This window comes from Diabrotica virgifera, chromosome 10 (genome assembly GCF_917563875.1).
Source record: "Diabrotica virgifera virgifera chromosome 10, PGI_DIABVI_V3a".
NCBI classification, from domain to species: Eukaryota; Metazoa; Arthropoda; class Insecta; order Coleoptera; family Chrysomelidae; genus Diabrotica; species Diabrotica virgifera.
The window spans coordinates 19671620-19688587 of NC_065452.1; the positions used below are offsets into that span (position 1 = coordinate 19671620).

General features: G+C 33.0%; 1 protein-coding gene across 1 annotated transcript in view; it reads right to left on the reverse strand.

Moving 5' to 3' along the window:
- Positions 1-16968, reverse strand: part of LOC126878712 (inosine-5'-monophosphate dehydrogenase) — a 123314-nt gene that overhangs the window by 83622 nt on the left and 22724 nt on the right. Inside the window, exon 4 of the mRNA XM_050641577.1 lies at positions 15586-15687. Within this exon, the coding sequence (XP_050497534.1) occupies positions 15586-15687 (102 nt within the window). The remainder of the gene's footprint in view (positions 1-15585; positions 15688-16968) is intronic.

Below are 16968 nucleotides of genomic sequence, written 5' to 3' on the forward strand. Positions count from 1 at the left end.
GCAGCAAATATTTCTTGGGGATTTTTTGTCCGGAATTTTTTGTGGGTATATTTTGTCCAAATAAATTTGTGGGGATTTTTTGTCCGGGATTATTTGCCCTCGAGGACCATTGTCGAGATAATATTCGTGTTCAGCCAACCCCCCGAATAATTACTTTGTACTGATTTTGTATCGAATTCCCACAAAACTTCAAGAGACGTGGGCACCAGCTACCTCGAAGACCATCACCAACAGGATATTCGTGATGAGCGACCCCAAAACCCCCCGGAGTAACGAGTGTACATTAATTTCGAGATGCATTTAACTGCAAAAATTTAGTAGGTTTATTGCTTTATTGCCTCGCCTAACAACTTAAATTAACTACAACTTAAAAGATTAAATTAGTTAAAGCACCAAACTGGACATAATACGAGTATTTTCATGGAAATAACTAGCAGTTTAAATGACATATTTACATCTCAGAATTTTTACTACAGTAATGGTGACAAATTGCTTTAAATATCGATTACTAATAGTCCAGTCATCAGAAACGAAAATGCCACCGAATCGCTAAAAATCATACAAACAAGCTGAACTTTCCTGAGAATGTCAAAGGACCCCGCAACACTCCTTATGAAAATATGGCCCGGTCGAATTTAATGAAAGTTCGGTCAATGATAGTTCTTAGTGAGTAGATTAAAAAAGTCCATGGGACCTAGTTGTGAAAAACTGTTATTCTGGAGCTACACCCTTCTGAAGTTATTGGATGCAGGTGCTCGGTTTACGTTAAGTGCACTAATTCACGGTCAAGTGAACGAAAATATTTATTATTGAAAGAAGAGAGACTCATTTCCTTCATGTATCTGTGCGTGCTGCAGATGAATTCGTGGTCAAAAATAGATGCATCGTATTTTAGTCTTCAGAAAACCTCCGAAAAGTCCTCAGAAAACTGAAGAAGTGCGATAGAAAATGTGCTGCTAGAGCGACATCAGAATTATCATGTTTTCATAAATGCTTCACTTCACACTATCCAATACCAGCATACCTGCAGTTCCGGCTTATCTTTAGAAAACTACTGAACAGAGGCGAATCTACGGGAGGGAATAGGGGAATTTTGAACGCTCAAGAACGCTTTTCTACAAGAAATGCCATATAAAATTATAGGTTAATAAATGGTAATAATAAGTAATTATAAATATAACTAATCCAACGGGGTTTCCAGTAAGTCGCAAAAATACATTCAAACGATGACACATTGTCATGCATACCAAGATAAACACGTACATGTACATATACAGGGTGTTTGGTAAAGAATGGGCCATAGCTTAACCTTAGATTCCTGAGGTTAAAATAGGTCGATTTAAGCTAACTTACCTTAGTACGAAAGTTGATAATAACCCAAATACAGGGTGTCAAAGTTAAACTTTTATTTTATTTATTCTTGAATATTTCCTAACAGGTATAGGATAATAGTACTCCAGGGTAATAAGCTGGAAATAGACCATGTTCGGGACACTCAAAAACCCAGGTAGCTGACTACTTTTTTAGTTATTGTAGACCTATAGGAAGAAAATCCCTACCTGTTTCCTGCCTAAAGTTCGCATCCGTTTTTTAATTAATAACAATTCAGTGCAAAAATCGCGATTTTTTCGATTTTTTGCACCCCATTTAAAAGCTGAACAGTTGACATAAAACTACAAAATTTTTTAGAACGTTGAAAAGGCTTTAAAATGCCGATTTTTGAAAGTTAAAAAGTTAATTTGTTGCTACGCAAACTGCAAAATAAGTGTAAATCTTTATTTGTTAATAACTTTTACTAAAACTACTTTAGAACTTTAGTGTTTCACCCAAAGTTGTGTATTGGGGTTAAGTACAAACCCTCAAAATTTGAGACCGATCCATTAATTAGTTTAAAAGTTATTCTATTTGTTTATCCCAGAGACGTTTATTTTTCAATAACATAAGACAGAAGGCAATTCTACGTATGTCAAATGAAAGTAGAAAAGTGATACTATCAAAATGTACTAAAAAAAGATAAAAAATTATCTATTATAGTCAAAAATATTAAATTTTTTAAATTTTGTAGTATAAACATTTAGAACAACTTTAAAAATATTGTTCGTAGAAAAAATCATTTTACATATTCGAAAAGTTGGTGTTCTACACGAATTTTTAAAAATGTTGTTCGGTTGGTGACTAGTCGTGGTAAGTGAAGGGGGAGTTGGGAGCCGACAAATCCACGAGTTTAAAAACTAAAAAGACAACTTAAAACTACTATCATTTTCTATATCTCGGGATCTACTGAATATATTTTGATCTTTCTTTTTTTAATTTGTATGTAATAACATTACAAATATGTAATTTGTCTATTTGCAATTTGATATTTATTAATTAATTAACAATCTAATTTGTTTAAACAATTTTTAAAAAAATAATTTTTTCACAAAAATCCATGTTTTTAATCAGACTATCATTATTAATCATAGAAAAAGTTAAGGTATGCTTTAATAAATAAATTATCATCAATAAATAATTATCTAATAAAAATTTTATTTATTAAAGTGAACTTTAACTTTTTGTATGATCATTAATGATACTATGATTAAAAATATTGATTTTAAAAAAAAATATTTTTTCACGAATTGTTTAAACAAATTAGACTGATTATTAATTAATAAATTTTATAAACAAATTGCATATTTGTAATGTACGTAGAAATTACATACAAATTAAAAAAAGAAAGATGAAAATCCATTGAGTTGATCCGGAGATACAGAAAATTGTATTAGTTTGAAATTGCTTTTTCGGTAATTTAACTCGGTGGATTCGTAGGTTCCCCTTTAGTAACCGTTTGAACTACAATTTTGAAAAATCGTAGAGGGTGCTGTGAAGATACAATGCTTATGCAAATTTTGTAACAAAAAATACAAATCCCATTATTTAAAATGGCATCAATTTTTTTTATTTGAAGTGTTAAAATACTAGTTTTCCGAATATATAAAAGATTGTTCCTACAGACAATATTTGTCAAGTTATTATAAATGTTTATAAACTACAAAATTTCAAAAAGGACATCGCACACATCTTATGGAAAATATAATGTCACTCAAATTCAATAAAATTTATACCAATAGATTCGTTTTAAATTAACGATCAAATCTTATCATTGCGCCAACTCTCTATTTTCAAAAATAAGAGCAGAAATTGATATAAATAAATCTGAAATCAAATGGGTAGGTACATAAGTTAGAGAGAGAAAAAATATTTTAAAATACCCAGATTTTCGGTACTCCATAAATCAGCGGATTAGTTTCACTAATCCGCTTAGGCCCAGCGGGATTTAAGCTGTTATGAATAGCACTCAGAGCAATAATGATTGTAAACTAACATTTTATGGACTCCAAAAATTTGATTTCGATAAACTTTAATTGCAATTTGCGCCGTAATTAATCATAATTAAGAGTTGGCGCAATGATAAGAATTGATCGTTATATTAAAACGAATCTAATCGTATAAATTTTATTGAATTTGAGTGACATTATATTTTCCATAAGATGTGTGCGATGTCCTTTGGCATTAGGATTTTTGATTATATTGATTAATTTTTTATCTTTTTTTAATAAATTTTGATACTATCAGTCTTCTACTTTCGTTTGGCATACTCAGAATTGCCCAATGTTCATTATTTTCTGTCTTATGTTATTGCAAAATAAATGTCTCTGGGATAAACAAATAGAATAACTTTTAAACTAATTAATGGATCGGTCTCAAATTTTGAGGGTTTGTTAAGTACCAAAATAACCAACTTTGGGTGAAACCCTAAAATTCTAAGTTAAATTTTGTAAAAGTTATTAACAAATATCGATTTTCATTTATTTTGCAATTTGCGAAGCAACAAATTAACTTATTAACTTTCAAAAACCGGTATTTTGAAGGTTTTTCAATGTTCTAAAAAATTAAATTTTGTAGTTTTATGTGAATTGTTTAGCTTTTGAATAAGGTGCAAAAAATCGAAAAAAATCGCGATTTTTGCAATAAATTGTTAATAATTAAAAAACGGACGCGAACTCTAGGCAGGAAACAGGTAGGTTTTCTTCCTATAGGTCTACAATAACTAAAAAAGTAGTCAGCTACCTGGATCTTTGAGTGTCCTGCGAAAATCCTTATTACCCTGGACTATAGCACGAAATTTGGTAAGCGGGGGTTTATTGGGACGAGAAATCTGAATTCACCACCAAAAATGATGTATTACCCAGAGGGCGCCACATACGCCTTCAGCGCTCATTTAATAAGTTCAATTTTTTTTTATTACCCACTCTACATACTTTTTGAATCAAAACTTTTATTATCTTAATATTTTTACTTAAAAAAGGTATACTACATTCATCTCGCTAAACTCGACCGTTTTCGAGATAAACGCATTTTAAATCTGCGAAGCAACATAATTTTTTGCATAATATCAGTGTAGTTACACTCGAAAAATAACTTAAAACCATAAAAATTTACAAAAATGTATCGCAAATTCCTCCAAATGGAATTTGCGATGCAATGACATAAATAGGAGAACTTGCACAATTATTATGGTTTCAAGTTTATTTTTCGGGTCTAATTACAATGATATTAGCTGATAGGTCACTGATCATCTTCCTATTGGGGAACCGTCTCTCGCTATCCTGACTACCATATTTGTTGTCACTCGGCTTATGTGGTCATTCCATTCTGTTCTTCTGTTTCTTACCCAGTTATTAATGTTATCCACCTTGCATCTCCGTCGTATATCTGTACTTATCTTTGTCCCATAGAGTCTTACCATCGATTTTTCGAGCAATATTTTTGTCCTCCCTGTGTCGGGTCGTGTTTCTGCCGCGTATGTCATTATTGGTCTGATGCAGTGGCGCACCCAGGGTGGGGTTTTGGGGGTTAAAACCCCTCCCAGGGCATATGAAAAATATATAAAGAATGGTAGGAAACTGTAAATTGTCTCTCACAAACAATACAAAAAAATTTCGGTGCCCAAGTCAACCTCTCCCAGGGGAAAATTCTAGGTGCGCTACTGGTCTGATGACTGTTTTGTAAATTCTGCCTTTCATTTCTTTTCCGATATTTTCATTTCTCCATATTGTGTCATTCAGGCAACCTGCGGCTCTGTTTGCTCTATTCACTTGATCTTCCACTGCTGTTTCGAGCCTTCCGTAGCTAGATAGCGTGATGCCTAGGTATTTAAACTCCATCACTTATTCTATTATCTGACCTTCCAGCTCCAATTTACATCTTATTGGATCTGCGTTATACCCATACATTTTGTCCTTTTTGGGGAAATTAACATGTTAAATTTTCTGGCGGTTATGTTAAATTGGTGCAGCATACGTCGTAAATCATCTCCTTGTATTACTATGTGTTAACGTGATATTTTAGGTATTGTCGATGCAGCAAGTGTCAGTGCCGCGGTTCTTCATTTTTTTAAATAATGATTCAGTTTTTTTCTTGAAAATCGAATGGTGCTGTTGCTGAGATCAGGTTTCTATTCTGCATGCGTGAAAACGGGAGAAGTCTTGTGCGGCTCTAGCAGCACTTGTTATTGTTGTTCCTCAGTTTTCTGAATGCGCTTCATTAGCAGTGGCGGAGGGGGGACTTCCAATGAAACACCAACCAAAAGACATAAAAAAGATAAACCCAAACTACATAAAAGACATAAATAATAAATAAAATTAACATGAAGTAAAACTTCCTAGTGTACGGGGTATTATCCCGTTTTATTTTTACATAGATAATAACTTATATGCACTAAGTTCCCTTAATTTTGTCGAGTTAATTAGGTTGAATTTGTCTGTCTGAAGTTTCATGTCAGCTAATATATTTTTTATGTTTCAACAATTTTTTCTTTAATTCTGGAGCGTGTTACGGGGAATTCCCCTATTCCTTTCCGTAGATCCGCCACTGTTCAGTAGTTTTCTAAAGATAAGGTGGAACTGCAGCTATGCTGGTATTGGATAAGAGTGAAGCATTCATGAAAACATGATAATTCTTATGCCGCTCTAGCAGCACATTTGCTATCGCACATCTTCAGTTTTCTGAAGACTTTTCGGATGTTTTCTGAAGACTAAAATACGATGCATCTATTTTTCACCACGAATTAATACGCAACACGCAAATTTGCAAGAAGAAAATGACTCTCTCTTCTTTCAATAATAAATATTTTCGTTCACTTGACCATGAATCAGTGCACTTAACGTAAACGGAACACCTGAATCCAATAACTTGTAACGATGTGATGCCACGACAAGCTATGAGCTGTTTTACCAGAGACGACCGGAGGAGCATCCGTGTTGGTGCATAGCGCCGCTGGGGGAAATCGAAGGAGTAGTGGCAGCAAGAGCATATTTAAGGCGAGCCAGGAGAATGATAAAATCAGTCGTAGCTAGCGTATTGAACTAACCATGGCTCAACAGCTGCTGCTAGCATATTGAACTAGCATTAGCTGGCTTGGCAAAAGATGCACCGTATGTGAGGTGGGACTATGCCTAGGCGGACGCCACAGTAGTGACGTGGGTCTTGCCATGATTGAGGTTGTTATTGTATATATATACTGTTTATCGTTTTATTTTAATGTTGCTATTATGATCGGATAACTGTAATAAAGTTTAATATTGTTTTTCCTTTGCAGAAGACAGAATTATATTTTATTTTATTTGTTTTAAACTGTATATAATTATCTTTAATATATTTACTTTATTTTTAAGTTGTGTTTTACTGAGTCTGTCGTCCTTGAAAGACAGAAAATCCTTGAAAGACCTATTACAGAAAGCTGTAGCTCCAGAATAATAGTTATTCAGACCTAGGTCCCATGGACTTTTTTAATCTACTCACTAAGAACTATCATTGACCGAACTTTCGTTCAATTTGACCGACGCCACTTTTCCACAAGGAGTGTTGCGGGGTCCTTTGGGACCGCAAAAAAAGATGCAACAAATTTGTATCATTCGACGGTAAAAATTCGTATTTTTACCTCTAAATTGGTCGTCGGCCCAAGCTAGCAGGTATGCATATGTTGCCGGCCAAACCCGATTTCAGGACAAACTAGTTTGTCCTGATATTAATACGGACCCTACAGGACCCACCACTAATACGGCCTAGTATAAACATTATAGTGTACCCGCAAGGCCAAAATGAATAGATAAACTGAATAAAATATTATGTAATTGGAAAATAATCATTTTTATTAAAGCGATAATGATTCGTCGTTAAAATTAATTAATAATAATAGTCTCCCGTCTTATACCGCTCACGTGGCTTTGGGAGTATAGCAGGGTAGTCTGCTATATCTAGGGCCTACGGTATACAAGGAATGTAACAGGGCCAGTGCTACGCTTCAACCACCTATTATTACCCCTGGTTTTACCCAAGGTACTCATTTTATTCAGGCTAAGTCGACCTGGGGCCTATAAACATTTTAAAAATGTATAGTTGTTCTTGCCGGCGGTAGGATTTGAACTCCGGACCACCGGCACGCTAGCCTAGCACACTACCACTCGGCTACGCCGGCCTTAAAATTAATTAACAATTGGTAATACTAACAATCATATTATAAAAAATAATCAGTGTTTTTTTATAAAAGCAATAATGTTACCTCAATTATAAAAAATATTATTTATTTTTCCATGGAGTGTTTTGGTGAATTGCGGAGTATCATTGCCTTTTTGTAATTGCATCTGTTTGTGCATGTGCAACAGTTTTTGTTCCAGCTGCATTTGACAAAACCTTGTCCAATCCAACTGAATCTCTCGAAGCTGCAACCCTTAGCGATATTTTAGAGATAATTTATCTAAATTTTTGGGGTCTCTAAAAGATTTTTAATTTTTTTTTCAGATCAGAATTCGACATTTGCCATCAAACTTTTTTAGAGGTAGTAGATATAAACTAAGGCTCTGAAATATCATTAAGGGCCAGTTGTTCAATCAATAGTTAACTCATGGATTAAGTAAACCATTTAAATTTAATTCAAAGATTAGTTCTTAAGAAGTTGTTCAATGCTGGTTAACTTTCGGATTTATTAAACCCGAGTACATACTAAAATGGTGACAATGTTGCCAGTTATTAATTAATGACCTGAAACAAATTTTATCATGAAAATTGTGCATAAAAATGTGTTCTCCGCTATAAATAATGATTTTTGAAAAATCAATGGGAAAATCCCAATAGTTGGCTGTATACCATAGTTTAAAAAACCAATACAGAAGTAAAAACTTCGAGATGTATTCTGGTATAAAATCGTTTATTTAAAAACTATAAAATGTCATCGATTGCAGAACGTTTTCGTTCTAAACAGAACATCTTCAGTGCCTAGAATGAAGTATTTCCACGTTAGATTAAAGCAAAAGGTTAAAAATGTGACTGTTAAAATGAAAAATGTGGGAATACTTACATCCTGCCGAGTATTTTGAAACTAGCACACCGTAAATAGTGTTAACATCATCATATATGGTTTACATAATGTAATATGTTAAAATGTTATGACTACAAGTCGATGTTAATGGATAAAGTGGAACACATGCTAAAAGGGTGCCATGGTTCCCTGCTCGAAGATACTAGGTACTTGCCAATTCAATGGGCACAGACCAACTGAGAAATTATGAAGTGGATATACAATTTGACAAGGGTGACATGACATGACAAGATAAAGCCAATTTTTGGTTAAAGTTTCATTTGATTTTGGATTTTTTAATAAAATGCGAAGGTTTGTCTGCAAAAATAATTTAAATTATTTGAATAATAAAATCTAATGTAAAGTTTAAATTAGCAACTCTCTATTCCAGAATAACTTATAGATTCATTAAATTTAATGCAGATATATTACGTGGTTTAAGTTGTGACGTCATCGGATGTGAAATGACGAGATGAAAGTTGAGTTTGTTGAAATAAGGAAATACACTACATAATAAGATAATTAGACTTGCGTGGAAAAACAAAGCTAAACCAGCTGAGAAAACCAGAATTTAAAACACATAAAAACACTCTTAAATTCTGGTTTTCTCAGCTGGTTTAGCTTTGTTTTTCCACGCAAGTCTAATTATCTTATTATGTAGTGTATTTCCTTATTTCAACAAACTCAACTTTCATCTCGTCATTTCACATCCGATGACGTCACAACTTAAACCACGTAATATATCTGCATTAAATTTAATGAATCTATAAGTTATTCTGGAATAGAGAGTTGCTAATTTAAACTTTACATTAGATTTTATTATTCAAATAATTTAAATTATTTTTGCAGACAAACCTTCGCATTTTATTAAAAAATCCAAAATCAAATGAAACTTTAACCAAAAATTGGCTTTATCTTGTCATGTCATGTCACCCTTGTCAAATTGTATATCCACTTCATAATTTCTCAGTTGGTCTGTGCCCATTGAATTGGCAAGTACCTAGTATCTTCGAGCAGGGAACCATGGCACCCTTTTAGCATGTGTTCCACTTTATCCATTAACATCGACTTGTAGTCATAACATTTTAACATATTACATTATGTAAACCATATATGATGATGTTAACACTATTTACGGTGTGCTAGTTTCAAAATACTCGGCAGGATGTAAGTATTCCCACATTTTTCATTTTAACAGTCACATTTTTAACCTTTTGCTTTAATCTAACGTGGAAATACTTCATTCTAGGCACTGAAGATGTTCTGTTTAGAACGAAAACGTTCTGCAATCGATGACATTTTATAGTTTTTAAATAAACGATTTTATACCAGAATACATCTCGAAGTTTTTACTTTTGTATTGGTTTTTTAATGATTTTTGACGTGTAGTGTTTACATTTTTTTAAGATCCATGTGCATTTGTTGTGTTAATTTGTATCAGTGATTACTTTTGTGTTTTCAATTTAAAAAAAATGAAAGAAAGTAATAAAAGAAATAGAATTGCAACTACGTCAAGAAAAACATAGTAGGAAAAATGAAAGATTACCCATGAGCGATCATATTAAACACATCTTTTCTATGTTCCAGAAAATAATGAACTAGTACCAGTACGATAAGAAAAGCTTATATAAGCATTACATGTAGGTACTTACGTTGGCCAATTTTTTTTGTGACACGGTGACAGAAAAATACAGCGTGTTTTATATGTTCGTTCATGGGTAATCTTTCATTTTTTCTACTGTATCTATGTTGAAATAGTACTGTTGATTTTTTAGGTTATAACAATAAAAATTTTATATCAAATGAATGTTTTTTTATTTCATTCCCAAAAAAATTCATGAAAAGTTTTTCCAATTTATTTTTACCTGATTTTCACACATAATGAAGAACAAGTGAAACTTATGGCAATAGGTATTTATAAATAATTACATACCATGCATTTTGTAGAAGGCATAAGTACCTATATCTATATACTGAGAAATCTAACTTATTTTTGTCTACCTATGTGCATCACTGGGTTATAATAATATGAGAACTATATTTTTTTTGAAGTCAAAAAAGAAATCATATTAATAACAGCTAAGAACTCTTTGTCCTATGTGATATCTCCATCATCAAAATTACAGACACCATTATTAAACATATAGCCATTATTATTATTATAGACAAGAAATTATAATATATTATTACTGCAAATCTTATCTACGACTGAAAATTTGTAGAAAGAACAATACAATATAGTACTATAGTGCAATAACCAATAACCATGGTTGCTTTAAGCTGGTATTTTCTTAAAAATATTTAATTTAAAACCAGATAGTAATGTTACAGATCTCTAGTTAACATCGTTAATCCTTCGTTTTTGAGCGATTAAGATAATCTATTGTTAACAGATGGTTACGTGTTAAACTTGCATTGAACAATCTCCAATTGAACAATCGGCCCTAAGAGTTTCAGCTACGAGAGGTTCAGCTGGATCAGGTTTTTGTCAAATGATTTTGTCAAATGTAAGTCAGGATATTGTCAAATGTAACTGCAACAATAACTATTCCACAAACAGATGCAACAGCAAGAAGGCAATGATAATCCGCAATTCTAAGTGTCACTAAAACACTCCATGGAAAAATAAATAATTTCTATAATTGAGGTATAATTATTGCTCTTATAAAAAACACTGATTATTTTTTATAATGATTGTTTGTATTACCAATTTCCAGTAATTTTAACGACGAGTCATTATATTTTAATAAAAGTGACATTTTCCAATTATGTACAAAGTATTTTACTCAGTTTATCTATTTATTTTACTTTTGTAGGTATATTATACAGGCTTTACTAGTTTATCCTAAAGTGTCCGTATTAATACCAGGATAAACTAGCATGGCCTAGGCCAGCGGTGGCCAACTTAAGGGGATATCCTAGTGTAAAAGTACGAAATTCATATACTTTTTTGGGAATTTCTAAAATAAAAAGTACTATACCAATTGTTTTGAAAATTTACATAAACATTTATTATAAAAAGAAGTACAGTAGAACCCCGATTATCCGTGCTCGTCGGGACCGAAGGGTGGCACGGATAATTGAAAAGCACGGATAATCCGAACATGTTTTTCTTATGTATAATACATATGTACGTATACACATACATAGTACCTACCATAAAAAATAACAGAAAAAAATAAATCTTTCATTATGAGTCTCTCTTTCGTCATATAGAGTTTCCGTCAAGTGATTTACGATGACGCTATTTTGATAAAACCTCAAAAACGCAACTTGAGTAATAGAAAATCATAGCACGGATAATCCGCAGTACGGATAATCCGCACCCGGATAATCGGGGTTCTACTGTACATGTAAAACAATTTTCATAAAAAAATATTGAAAATTACACGATTTATGCGCCATCTACTGGCACCGTGAAAATAAAAATATGGCCCCACTGCTGCAGTGATTGGGACTAATAGAGACCCTGAAACATAAAATTTCAAAGTGGTTATTGAAATATAAGTTATTTCCTATACCATCAACTAGGATTTTTGAAAAAAAAATATTAAAATTTGGAAAAATGACGGAAGTGTTGAATTTTTTTTTAAATTAGCTAAAACATTTTCAGTTTCAAAAACTGCCAAATTGACATTTTTTATCCGATCAAAAAACCCCTAGTTGATGGTATAGAAAATAACTTATATTGCTATAATAATTTCGAAATTTTATGTTTCAGGGTCTCTATTAGTCACAATCACTGCAGAAGTGTAGTTATGTTTTTATTTTCGCGGTGCCAGTAGATGGCGCATAAATCGTTTAATATTTTTTTATAAAAATTGTTTTACATGTACAGTGGAACCCCGATAAGTCGGCCCCCGATAACCCGGAAGTTCGGCTAACCCGGACCGATTTTCATCAGACAAAAATTTAACAAATAAACAATTTAACAATTTTATCAAATAAAAATGTATGTAGGTCAAATAATATTTGAGAGATAATGTGTATTTGTGTAATTTGAACACATATAAGTATGTACAACAGTAAAAATGATTCATGCACACGGCGGCAGGCAGAGCGACCGTCTCAGCTTATCGGAAAGAACAGGCACCTGTCTGTATTCCTTTTCCGTTATTTATGTCAAACTGTCTTAGCATTGTTTAAAATAGACGTGACTATTTAAAAATTCTTTTTTAAAACAATGGCCTTAGTCTGTTCTTAAATAACAACATTGTTTTAATCACTTCCGTTCTGTAATCGTGCTTCAGATTGTGTTTGCCTGATTTTTGTCTACGTAATGGTAACAAAACTGTAATGTTAACAAAACGTAAAAATGTTGTGACAATGGAAAAGAAACTAGAAACATTAGGTCGGATTGATAAAGGCGAATCTTTAAAATAAATTTATTGCAGCATCATAATATGATATTATGATACCATAGGTCTGGATCCCGCGTATGAAAAAAAAGTTGATTAATAGCAAGCTAAAAATTTGTTAATAGCTTAAGGGTGTCTAGTCGGATAAACTTTGATATATGAGAACACTGGAACAGGGGCAGTTTTAATTGTGGAACAGGTAAAAAATCTGGAACGGTCAGAACACGAAAATGGCACATTTGTTTTGTCCGACAGAACAGACATAAACTCTCCGAACAGAGATTAAACTCTCATGCAAAAATCAGACTGCTATTTATCACCTGTCATAATTCCTGTCATTTGACATATTCTACATGTTCCACTCATTAAAACGCCAATTTGGTGATAAATAGCAGTCTGATTTTTGCATGAGAGTTTAATCTCTGTTCGGAGAGTTTAAGTCTGTTCTGTCGGACAAAATACATGTGCCGTTTTCGTGGTCTGACCGTTCCAAATTTTTAGCCTGTTCCACAGTTAAAACTTCCCCTGTTCCAGTGTTCCCATATATTAATGTTTGTCCGACTAGACACCCTTAAGCTAATAACAAATTTTCAGCTTGCTATTTATCAACTTTTTTTTCGTACGCGGGATCCAGACCTACCATATTATGGTGTCGGTACATCTCTACAGTATGACTGAGTTTTTTACCAAGAAATGAACAAAACTCTACACTCTATACAACTATACGTAATTTAGATGTGTACTGTGCATATGTGTTTCATGTTTTTGTAATTATAATGGAGGTTATTTATTAATTTTTACTATATTCTCCGGCTAACCCGGATTTTCGATAACCCGGATCGGCCGCGGTCCCGATTAATCCGGGTTATCGAGGTTCCACTGTACTTCTTTTTATAGTAAATGCTCACGCAAATTTTCTAAATAATTGGTACAGTACTTTTTATTTTAAAAATTCCCAAAAAAGTATATGAATTTCTAACTTTTACACTAGGATAGCCCCTTAATCGGACTCGAGATCTACTGTCTGCCTTTCTAATTGTTTGCGATATACCGACTAGGAGTTTTTTAACTATACTGGCGAGCAAAATGTTTTGATTCAGGATTTTAACCTTTAAAGTGAATTGAATATCTCAGAGTCGCTCACTATATCTCAGAAAATCAATAATTGATTCTGAAAGACTATTTTATCAGCTTTCGAGATCTGAAAGAATTTTTGATGTGAGTAAAACGTATTCTGAAATATTCGATTCGGCTTTGAACGCTAAAATTCTGGATGGATTAGTTTTATTGCTCGCCAGTGTGTATTAGTAATATAACCTATATAACCTAAATAAAACAAAAGTAGTAATTCTTATCTATTTGTTTTTCCTATATTAATTTAGTATTATATTTTAATTGTATTACATTAGAAAAAAATTTTATGTAGCGACTTGCGTTTGAACAGTTTTTGCTAGGTTCTTAAAGTTGGTCTGTAGTTGAAAATGGCCAACCTTAGAGAATCCAACGTATGAGCATCAGTCAAGCTGGAATGCTGTTTACTCTTCGTTTGTTTTATGCAAATATGAAAACGCTGAGTCACATAATTAGGTTGAACCAAAACATGGATGCAGTTGTTCAGCACATTTTTTAAATTTGCATATTTGTCATTGCACACCAATGAGCAGAAATCTAGATGTGAACCTGACCTCGATTTCAAAAATACATCACAGCGCATAGCAATTATTTCATTCTGAAGAAAAAGTTGGTATATTTGGAATATATCTGCAAATTGTTTGGATGTTCAAAGGTATCATGAATAGTAACATTGAATGGATAATTGATAAATTCGACCAACTTTTTAATTTTACTGGAATCTCTAAAACGGATTTCAGAGTCTGATACCACTGACTGAATTTCTGCTGTACCTATACTTCTGTTGCTTGAAAACATAGGCAGGGTGTTTTTCCATTATGATCTTTAATGTTCGTAATTCTTAGAAACCTTTTCTTTTCAATATCAACTATCAAAGATACTGCTTGAAGTTTGAATGTTGCAATAGAACTCATCATTTCTGATAATGTTTTGTTCTTGCCTTGCAGTTTCGGATTCAATGTGCTCAGTTTACCAGTGAAATCTGCTAAAAATGCAAATCACATTGCCAGTCTAAGTCACGTAATTGCTGATGATCATCACCCCTTTCTTCAAGAAACCTAATAATATCATTTAACAAATCTCGAAATTTTTACAAAAACTTGTTGCGACTCAGCCACCTTAGCCGACTTAGCCGACTCCGTCGGTGTGTAAGATTAAATCTGGTTCTTTGCCATTCAGTTGTTGCAAGCAGCCGTCTTTGCAGATATTTGCTTCTTATTGAATTTACAATTTTAAACGCAATATCCATCACGTCTTTTGTGTTAAGCCTTTTACCGGCCAAGATCTGTTGATGAATAAGGCAGGGCAATTAATGAAATTTTTCTTTACCCGCGATCGACGGGTTGGCTTCTCCTGGCCTAGGCCAAACTAGTTTATCCTATCGCGTTTAGGACAAACTAGTTTGGACTAGGCCAAACTAGTTTATCCTAACGCGTTCAGGACAAACTAGTTTGGCCTAGGCCAAACTAGTTTTTCCTGAAATCGGGTTGGGCCGGTAACACATACACTCACTAACCCTAATTCTATACATTTTATTTGTGAGAAAATAAGTAACGTCTGGGTAGGTCAGGGATCTTACTCCAATAGGTATGTATACAATGTATACAACTACTTATTTTACATGGGGATTTAATTTAATCTTTTTAAATTGTAGGTTGACATTAATCATGGATGGATATTAGAGATTTTACTTACAGCCATTGCAATTGCCATGTCAGCTTCAGTCACTGTGTCCATCGGCGAAGACACAAATGGTGCTTTGAGGGTAATTTTTTTGGTTAGGCGGCTAGAAATGTCCTGTAAAGAGTATTTATACTATAAAAAAAGTCCACTGAAGTATGCATTAATAATAAAAATGTTTTAATTCACTACTAGTCTAAGAGCTAGTGAACCCTCCGACTAACGGTCTTCCTGTAAGGCTAGAAATTTGTCTAGTGATAATTCATAGCACACCAAGGCTAAAAACCATGACCTGGCAGGCATCAGCCCTGCACGTGTATCTACCAGGTGAGTCGAAAAGTGCATAGTTTAGGGGTAAAATAAACTTTCTCCTGTAAGCTTTAAATTTAAGTACAGTAGAGCGTCGATAATCCGAACCCTGGTAATCCGAACGATCGCTAATCCGAACTCAAAAAAAATTATAAAATTAAAAAATATGATCGCGGACCGAATTTTTTTATTTAATATGACAATATAGTCAAAATATGACCGCGGATTTTTGTTTTGTTTATGCAGAAATACATACAATATATTTGTTCATTATGCAGGTATTTTATTCCTTGTAACTAAAACGTATGTGCATATGTACAAATTATGTACTATGTTTATGAGCTTTGTATGTATTTTGAACATATGTTCGATAATCCGAACAATTTGATAATCGACGCTCTACTGTATGTGTTTGAGTATAAGTCATTTAGAAGAAATGTGTACAATGACAGGCGATTCTGAACAGTATAAGACCTTGCCAGGCGAGGGGAAGATTAGGGTTTTTTCCTAAAATTATTTTTTTGCATCGAACAAAAGTTTTTTAGGTTTTTTGAATCATTTCAAACCGAAAAGATCTTATAACCTATACATATATAATATATACGAGCAGTTATACAGGGTGTCCCGAAAAGATGGGTCATAAATTATACCACAGATTCTGGGGTCAAAAATAGGTCGATTGAACCTCACTTACAATACAATACAATAAAAAGTTACAGCTCTTTGAAATTACAAAATGAAAATCAATTTTTTTGCATAAATCGACAACTCTTAGAGATTTATCATTGAAAATGGACATGTGGCATTAATATGGCAGCAGCATCTTAAATAAAAATTAAAGTAAAATTTGTGCACCCCATAAAAATTTTATGGGGGTTTTGTTCCCTTAAACCCCGCCCCCCAAACTTTTCTGTACGTTCCAATTAAACTATTATTGTGACACCATTAGTTAAACACAATATTTTTAAAACTTTTTTGCCTCTTAGTACTTTTTCGATAAGACAGTGTTTATCGAGATATTTTGAATATTTGTCGAATCCACCACATATTTGTAAAGTAATCCACCACATATTTGGTTAAGTTCGATTA